This window comes from Biomphalaria glabrata, chromosome 9 (genome assembly GCF_947242115.1).
Source record: "Biomphalaria glabrata chromosome 9, xgBioGlab47.1, whole genome shotgun sequence".
In the NCBI taxonomy this organism is placed as follows: domain Eukaryota; kingdom Metazoa; phylum Mollusca; class Gastropoda; family Planorbidae; genus Biomphalaria; species Biomphalaria glabrata.
In genome coordinates this window covers 27,884,183-27,894,423 of record NC_074719.1, presented here as the reverse complement: position 1 = coordinate 27,894,423, position 10,241 = coordinate 27,884,183, and the positions used below count along the sequence as shown (strand labels likewise).

At 31.2% G+C, this 10,241-nt stretch overlaps 1 protein-coding gene across 3 annotated transcripts in view; it reads right to left on the bottom strand.

Annotated features, from left to right (window-relative positions):
* Positions 1-4,345: 4,345 nt before the first annotated feature.
* LOC106078324 (uncharacterized) overlaps positions 4,346-10,241 on the bottom strand; it is a 34,916-nt gene continuing 29,020 nt past the window's right edge. For all 3 annotated transcript variants that reach the window (XM_056042799.1, XM_056042798.1, XM_056042797.1), the window contains exon 8: positions 4,346-4,537. In XM_056042799.1, the coding sequence (XP_055898774.1) occupies positions 4,508-4,537 (30 nt within the window). In that variant the 3' untranslated portion in view covers positions 4,346-4,507. The remainder of the gene's footprint in view (positions 4,538-10,241) is intronic.

The following is a 10,241-nucleotide window of genomic DNA, read 5'->3' as shown; positions in this document are numbered from 1 at the left end:
TCCTTCATTAAATAAGATACTCTACATTCCTGTATTTCCTTCATTAAATAAGATACTCTAAATTCCTGTATTTCCTTCATTAAATAAGATACTCTACATTCCTGTATTTTCTTCATTAAATAAGATACTCTACATTCCTGTATTTCCTTCATTAAATAAGATACTTTACATTCCTGTATTTCCTTCATTAAATAAGATACTCTACATTCCTGTATTTCCTTCATTAAATAAGATACTTTACATTCCTGTATTTCCTTCATTAAATAAGATACTCTACATTCCTGTATTTCCTTCATTAAATAAGATACTCTACATGCCTGTATTTTCTTCATTAAATAAGATACTCTACATTCCTGTATTTCCTTCATTAAATAAGATACTTTACATTCCTGTATTTCCTTCATTAAATAAGATACTTTACATTCCTGTATTTCCTTCATTAAATAAGATACTTTACATTCCTGTATATCCTTCATTAAATAAGATACTCTACATTCCTGTATTTCCTTCATTAAATAAGATACTCTACATTCCTGTATTTCCTTCATGAAATAAGATACTCTACATTCCTGTATTTCCTTCATTAAATAAGATACTCTACATTCCTGTATTTCCTTCATTAAATAAGATACTCTACATTCCTGTATTTCCTTCATTAAATAAGATACTCTACATTCCTGTATTTCCTTCATTAAATAAGATACTCTACATTCCTGTATTTTCTTCATTAAATAAGATACTCTACATTCCTGTATATTCTTCATTAAATAAGATACTCTACATTCCTGTATTTTCTTCATGAAATAAGATACTCTGCATTCCTGTATTTTCTTCATGAAATAAGATACTCTACATTCCTGTATTTCCTTCATTAAATAAGATACTCTACATTCCTGTATTTCCTTCATTAAATAAGATACTCTGCATTCCTGTATTTTCTTCATGAAATAAGATACTCTACATTCCTGTATTTTCTTCATGAAATAAGATACTCTACATTCCTGTATTTTCTTCATTAAATAAGATACTCTACATTCCTGTATTTTCTTCATGAAATAAGATACTCTTTATTCCTGTATTTTCTTCATTAAATAAGATACTCTACATTCCTGTATTTCCTTCATTAAATAAGATACTCTACATTCCTGTATTTTCTTCATTAAATAAGATACTCTACATTCCTGTATTTCCTTCATTAAATAAGATACTCTACATTCCTGTATTTCCTTCATTAAATAAGATACTCTACATTCCTGTATTTCCTTCATTAAATAAGATACTCTACATTCCTCTATTTTCTTCATTAAATAAGATACTCTACATTCCTGTATTTTCTTCATTAAATAAGATACTCTACATTCCTGTATTTCCTTCATTAAATAAGATACTCTACATTCCTGTATTTTCTTCATGAAATAAGATACTCTACATTCCTGTATTTTCTTCATTAAATAAGATACTCTACATTCCTGTATTTTCTTCATTAAATAAGATACTCTAAATTCCTGTATTTTCTTCATTAAATAAGATACTCTACATTCCTGTATTTCCTTCATTAAATAAGATACTCTACATTCCTGTATTTCCTTCATTAAATAAGATACTCTACATTCCTGTATTTCCTTCATTAAATAAGATACTTTACATTCCTGTATTTCCTTCATTAAATAAGATACTCTACATTCCTGTATTTTCTTCATGAAATGTACGGCCTGCCCTATGTTGGTCCGTTCCAAAAGTTGACCAACATCTGGTCAAGCAGAGGCAGAACTAAAATACATCAATGCTACTAGAGAGCCTTTATACCAGTAAGAAAGAATTATCAGGCTGAAAATAAACACTACAAAGTAATATATTAGAATTTTTGAAAAGTATTTTGTAATATTCTTCTATTTAAGTCAGAACTTCATGGAACCTTGGGTGGGGGCGTGGGGGTGGGGGGGGCGTAGAGTTGAACAGTTGATGGATATCGTTGAGAAACGAATGACTAGCTCGTTGGCCACAAGGGGGGAAACTCTAGTTTGACCTTTATAATTTTTTGAAATTTGGTTTTAATTTTGTTAAATATAACCTATATCTAGAAGTAGATCTATATCTAGAAGTAGATCTATATCTAGAAGTAGATCTATATCTAGAAGTACATCTATATCTAGAAGTAGGTCTATATCTAGAAGTAGGTCTATATCTAGAAGTAGATCTATATCTAGAAGTAGATCTATATCTAGAAGTACATCTATATCTAGAAGTAGATCTATATCTAGAAGTAGATCTATATCTAGAAGTAGATCTATATCTAGAAGTAGATCTATATCTAGAAGTAGATCTATATCTAGAAGTAGGTGTATATCTAGAAGTAGATCTATATCTAGAAGTAGATCTATATCTAGAAGTAGGTCTATATCTAGAAGTAGGTGTATATCTAGAAGTAGATCTATATCTAGAAGTAGGTGTATATCTAGAAGTAGGTGTATATCTAGAAGTAGGTGTATATCTAGAAGTAGGTCTGTATCTAGAAGTAGGTGTATATCTAGAAGTAGATCTATATCTAGAAGTAGGTGTATATCTAGAAGTAGATCTATATCTAGAAGTAGGTGTATATCTAGAAGTAGATCTATATCTAGAAGTAGGTGTATATCTAGAAGTAGGTGTATATCTAGAAGTAGGTCTATATCTAGAAGTAGGTGTATATCTAGAAGTAGATCTATATCTAGAAGTAGGTGTATATCTAGAAGTAGGTGTATATCTAGAAGTAGATCTATATCTAGAAGTAGATCTATATCTAGAAGTAGGTGTATATCTAGAAGTAGATCTATATCTAGAAGTAGGTGTATATCTAGAAGTAGGTGTATATCTAGAAGTAGGTCTATATCTAGAAGTAGATCTATATCTAGAAGTAGATCTATATCTAGAAGTAGATCTATATCTAGAAGTAGATCTATATCTAGAAGTAGATCTATATCTAGAAGTAGGTGTATATCTAGAAGTAGGTGTATATCTAGAAGTACATCTATATCTAGAAGTAGATCTATATCTAGAAGTAGGTCTATATCTAGAAGTAGGTCTATATCTAGAAGTAGATCTATATCTAGAAGTAGATCTATATCTAGAAGTAGGTGTATATCTAGAAGTAGGTGTATATCTAGAAGTAGGTCTATATCTAGAAGTAGATCTATATCTAGAAGTAGGTGTATATCTAGAAGTAGATCTATATCTAGAAGTAGATCTATATCTAGAAGTAGATCTATATCTAGAAGTAGGTGTATATCTAGAAGTAGATCTATATCTAGAAGTAGATCTATATCTAGAAGTAGGTGTATATCTAGAAGTAGATCTATATCTAGAAGTAGATCTATATCTAGAAGTAGATCTATATCTAGAAGTAGATCTATATCTAGAAGTAGATCTATATCTAGAAGTAGGTCTATATCTAGAAGTAGATCTATATCTAGAAGTAGGTGTATATCTAGAAGTAGATCTATATCTAGAAGTAGATCTATATCTAGAAGTAGGTGTATATCTAGAAGTAGATCTATATCTAGATGTAGATCTATATCTAGAAGTAATTGTATATCTAGAAGTAGATCTATATCTAGAAGTAGGTCTATATCTAGAAGTAGATCTATATCTAGAAGTAGGTCTATATCTAGAAGTAGGTGTATATCTAGAAGTAGGTCTTTATCTAGAAGTAGGTGTATATCTAGAAGTAGATCTATATCTAGAAGTAGGTCTATATCTAGAAGTAGGTGTATATCTAGAAGTAGATCTATATCTAGAAGTAGGTCTATATCTAGAAGTAGGTGTATATCTAGAAGTAGATCTATATCTAGAAGTAGGTCTATATCTAGAAGTAGGTCTATATCTAGAAGTAGGTGTATATCTAGAAGTAGATCTATATCTAGAAGTAGGTCTATATCTAGAAGTAGGTGTATATCTAGAAGTAGATCTATATCTGAACTAAGTCTTGGGAGTTCTAAATCAGAATTCTGGATCTAGATTTCTATATAATAAAAGTTATTACAAATAAATAATTATACAATTATACGATGCTCTCTGTTCCAATGGAGAAAGTCATTAGTACTTCGAGCAGACGATTTCTAAGTTTGCATTCGATACCCGGCTTGAGCCAAAAAAAGTTTTAACTAATTTTTTTTGTATATTGTATGTTATTGTATTGCCTTTTTTTAAATGTAATGTTTTAAGTTTTTGTTGTTTATTATTTAAATAGTTCTTTACATTAGATGAATAGATAGACAAAGACAGATATATAGATATGAGTATACATACATATGTTTAGTAATGAATGCACACAAACATTTATGCTTTGCAAGGACAATAAAAGTCAAAATTTTGGTTAATAAGTATTTATTGATACTATTATGTGAAAGTAAATCTCATTTTGTAAATTACATAACGAACGCCATTTTTTTTTATACATTCCAACTTTTTAAAATTTACATAAGTAATAATTTACCAGAAAATATCAGAAAGTACAGAAAGGTTTTACTTGTCAGTGAGGTTGCTTCCCCTGTAGATATATCTTGAAAGAGAGAAATGAAATGAAGATATCTTAAAATATGGCTTTAATCATTAGTAAACGTTACCATTTTTGTGTAATGTAATATTTAATAGTTTCAATTAAAAGTATTTTGAAATGGAGAGTCAATGGAAAACTGATCTGATATTCAGTGACAACTATTAAATTTGTCTTTCAATACATTTACGGAATCGTGTTCAGAAGTTGAAATGTGATTGGCTTTAAATTGATTTGAATGAAGATCTCAAATCTCTCCCGTGCTAGATATATGTCATATACTGGTTGCTCTTAATAAACTGGAAACATTGAACAGACTTTCATTGTTAACAAGGGGCGGACTGGCTATATGGGCAAACGGGCAAATGCCCGGTGGGCCGGACCAAATGGGCCGGTATGGTCGTGACCAAAGAAAAAAAATTCAATGCAGACAACTTTTAAAAAAAGTGACAGCAGCAAGACACAAAGGCCAGAACACGTTTTCTTTTTTTTTTTTTTTTTTTAATTCTTATTACAATAGGGTTTGTTGCTGAACATACAAATTATATATGTGTCAGACGCGAATAGCCCAATTTTCAGTAAAAGAAATTACAAAAGTCGTTTCTCTATAGAAGAAGTTTCGAAGGCTATATAAAATACAACCACAGACCTATATATACTACAATAAATATAGGTTTTTGATTGCTAGTTACGATTTATTTAGGTAGGTGCTGTTTTACTATTACATACCAAGTATTAGAGTTTAGAAAAACCCAGGTTTGTTTCTTGTGCAACGCTATTAGCTAACACCTCATATCATCTCTCCATTAGAATATTTAGATCTATAATCTAATTCTAGTGTAGATCTATATATAAAAATCGAATAGATCTAGTAATAGTATAGATTCTATCTTGAGACTAGATTGCCGAGTCTAGCCTATGCTATGCCTATAGTCAGTTTTTATTAGAAAAAAGTCTAGATATTAATAAAGACTTAAGTTTTTTAATTATTCGATTGTTGGATATAGACATAAGACATAGATCTAATAATACTGTAATACGTTTACTATACTCTATACTTAATCTACTAAACTAGAGATCTATCTATAGATCTATCTATAATTTAGTCAATCTAGATCTATACAATATTCATTATAATACTTCTACTTAAAATGACTTATTTAATAAGTTAGTACTTAGACTTAGATCTATTATAGTTTATTAATAGATTTACTTTTCAATGCCTAGACCTAATAATAAAATTGCGAATGATGTCTATAATGACTGATTATTATTATTATTTTATAATAATAGGCCTACTAAATCTAGGTCTAGTCTCTACTTAAATCTAGTCTAAAATAATGGCTGTCTAAGACTCTAGATGATTGAGAAGTTCACATAGAGGTGTTTTTAATAATATGCATCTCGGCTGAAAGTATATAAAGTGCTTTTTTTTTTGTAAAAATAAAAAAAGAGGCTCCGGTACTCAGTGATAGATTGCCTAACTTTCAACTAATAATAAATTAACAATTAACGTTGAATTACAAGAAAAGTAATCATTTTTCCCGACATTAAAAAAAGGTGCCGGTACCCCGTACTGGTGCTTACCGTCACAAAAATATATGTATATCTCAATCTTCTTTCATTAAATTTTTTGGGGTTATTGCTACTTAATACATTGATACCGGATCGATTTAAATAGGGCCTAAGTATACAAGCAGGATTTCGAGCATTGGGATAAATTTATTTTATAAGTACAAAGTTTTATGGAAGAGGCAATATATTAGTTGTTTAAAGTTTGTAACTTCTTAAATTCAGGCTAAAAATATCGAAGCCTAAATTTTTTACACTCATTTCTGAAGATGGACTGACTCATAGTGTAGCTTGTGTACATCTGCAAAAACACAAACTCAGACTTTCAAAACTATTAAAAGAAAAACTTAGTGATTATTTTTACTGTATAATTCTATTATTATTCCTTTTTAGAATTAGGATATAAAAAAAATTTGCCAAATGACTTTATCTAACAGAAAAAAATTAAACTTACGACTATTTATGCGGTTATTTATAGTTACCTAGTAATATAAAATATATTGAACTAACACGTACATTCATCATAATGCAGCCATGCGATTTTTTGTTTATAAACATAGAATTATTTAGGACCAATATTTTACAAAGGCTGCTTGGAGAGATCAGTTATACCCATTAGGAGAAAAACGACCCCTTTAATCAAGAAAAATTTAAGAAACTAGAACAGACACAAAATAAACAGTGACATTCATAACAAAATAATATTCAAAATTGATTAGAGTAACACCTTTTTAATTAATCATTTAAAGTTTAAAATCACTACAATTTTTTTCAACAATTATTTTGTGTATGAAATTGTGTATCGGAAAATGCCGGGTACATGAAATAAGCTAGTCCTAAAAAAACAACACAGATCTTGGGTAAAATACTCATCAAATAAAGTACTATAAATGTGTAGTTTCACGCGCTAGTTTCAGGTCTTTTCTTTTTATAGCCTCTATCGGGTTATATCCCAACTACCCGTATTTTTGTGCAGAATTTTTTTCTCTATCAGGCACATTTAAAATTATTATAGCATAATAATGTCAGTTTAATTTAAAAAGTGAACTGAAAAATGCAAAGATATATAGGGAAAAAAACAACTTCCGGCCCAATACTTTTTAATCAAAGAAACGAAACGGACTAGTCCAACAAACCCTATTAATTTTGTTTGAAATTCAACAAGAATATGAAAAAAAAATACAAAAAAAAAAAACCACTATATACTGTACGAATTATCATTTGCAAAACGCTAGACCGTACTTTCTGCTATGCATGAGCGGCATGGAATGCTTTGATGTCTTCGAGGTTGTGTTAGGCCTAATCATTTTGCTGGTCGGCATGGGCCTTTGATGGCAATCCCATTTTTTTGCTCCTTCCCTCACCCGACTTTTAATGGTTTCAATGAAATTTAACCAAATAGAGGGATGAGAGAGGCTAAGTTAGAAAACATCGATATAACACAGCAAAAAAAAAAAATAGGCGCGACAATTAGCTCTTTAACAATACTTAATAGAAATTAACTTTAACACATACACACAGCACGAAATTGCAAACCACCCAACTTATTCACAGCTTAATATGGGTATAAAGCTCTACTTTCTGCGATTTGAAAAGAAAAAGTAAGTTTCTTTTTGTTTCTTTTTAATAACATAGATCTAAAAAACTACACTTAAGGCTTTAAAAAATATTTAATTAAAAAATAAATCTAGATCTAAATCAATTTTTATACTATTATAATTAATGGCAAACTTATGCTTAGTATGAAGTCATTTATGGTGAAAATTATTACAATAATTACAAAAAAATTATATTATGCTGTCACATCCGATATTTAATGAAAGGAGATTTATATTTTAAATAATGGGTCATGGTATATTCATATACAAATCGCGTTTTTGAGAATGTACTAGGAGGAAGCAAGAATTTTCACATTAAGTAAGTGCGTCTCTAACCATTCTGCTTTTTCTTATTTTTTAACGGAATGGGTTGCCTGAGTCAGCCAGGAAAACCAATGATTTAGCATATTTTAAGTCACAGATCAACATGCAGGACTAGATTGACACATGAAATACGTAAGACGTAACAATCTTATTTTTTTGGAAGAAACGTCTATAATCTATAAGTAACACAAAAAAGCTTGAAACTCAGTAGGCTGCTATTGTATTGTTTATAGTTTTCAGACTACACGCATGTATAAATAGAATACATTATGTAATCATACGAATGCATACATCCAGTTTTCGATGCGTTATCAAACTTTATATATTTTGTAGAGAATTATGCTTACACCTATATTATAACACATGGGCGTAGCCGGGAGGTAAGGGTCTTCAAACCATCACTTGCCTCAGACCTCATTGTCTGAAAGGGAAACTTTACTTACTGCCCCAGTGCAGCCAACTTAAGAAAACTACAGTCGCCAAATTTCATGAGCGTAGCCAAAAGGGTTTTTGAGGTTTCCCTTCCCCCTCCAATACAAAAACCAAAGCATTTTACCATTTTCTACCAGTCGCTGGACTCCATTGAATTGCAGATTTGGTTTTTGAATTTTTTTAGCGGAAGAGTAGCAGACTAATTGCACTGTAGATACCTCAGAATATGCATTTTTAAAGGTTAAAATAACGGAAATAATGCTTGGTTCCGGGGCTTCGACCGGGACCCCACTGGGGGGGGGGAGCTCACAGCGCGGCCCCGGACTCCCTGGCTGTACTTTGGCGGTGTGAACTGTCTTTCCACTAATTATAAGAAGAGAGTATTCTAGGGTAGAAAAAAAGTTTGAAAGAATGAAAGATCAGCATGTAATGAAGATCAATTACATATACACACACTAATATATATATAAATTGCGGAGTGGGGTAAAAATCCCCCCCCCATAAAATATATGACATGCAATTTGTGGGCCGGTTTATGTGGTAATGCCCGGGCCGAGTTTGGTACCCAGTCCGCTCCTGTTGTTAACTGCTTATAGTTCTTTATATAAATGTGCACTGTTCATTTAAATATCTGGGTATGTTTATATGTAGGGAAATGAAATGCGCCAATACAAATTACCTAACATATGATTTAAATCTAACCCCTAAAACTTTGAGCTAGACCTAACCCCTATAACTTTGAACTGTACCTAATCCTTAAAACTTTGAACTGTACCTAACCCCTAAAACTTTGAACTAGACCTAACCTTTAAAACTTTGAACTAGACCTTACCCCTAAAACTTTGAACTAGACCTAACCTTTAAAACTTTTAACTAGACCTAACCCTTAAAACTTTGAACTAGACCTAACCCCTAAAACTTTGAACTAGACCTAACCCCTAAAACTTTGAACTAGACCTAACCCCTAAAACTTTGAACTGTACCTAACCCCTAAAACTTTGAACAAGACCTAACCCTTAAAACTTTGAACTAGACCTAACCCCTAAAACTTTGAACTAGACCTAACCCCTAAAACTTTGAACTAGACCTAACCCCTAAAACTTTGAACTAGACCAAACCCCTAAAACTTTGAACTAGACCTAACCCCTAAAACTTTGAACTAGACTTAACCCCTAAAACTTTGAACTAGACCTAACCCCTAAAACTTTGAACTAGACCAAACCCTTAAAACTTTGAACTAGACCGAACCCCTAAAACTTTGAACTAGACCAAACCCCTAAAACTTTGAACTAGACCTAACCCCTATAACTTTGAACTGTACCTAACCCTTAAAACTTTGAACTGTACCTAACCCCTAAAACTTTGAACTAGACCTAACCTTTAAAACTTTGAACTGTACCTAACCCCTAAAACTTTGAACAAGACCTAACCCTTAAAACTTTGAACTAGACCAAACCCCTAAAACTTTGAACTAGACCTAACCCCTAAAACTTTGAACTAGACCTAACCCCTAAAACTTTGAACTAGACCTAACCCCTAAAACTTTGAACTAGACCAAACCCCTAAAACTTTGAACTAGACCAAACCCCTAAAACTTTGAACTAGACCAAACCCCTAAAACTTTGAACTAGACCAAACCCCTAAAACTTTGAACTAGACCAAACCCCTCCACATTTGAATTAAACCAAACGACATTCATGCTAACCTTAAACCCAGGAGTCTAAAGATTTAGTAGCACTTCAGAATATTCTGGTTATCTTTGAGTGGGTACATGACGAATGGTT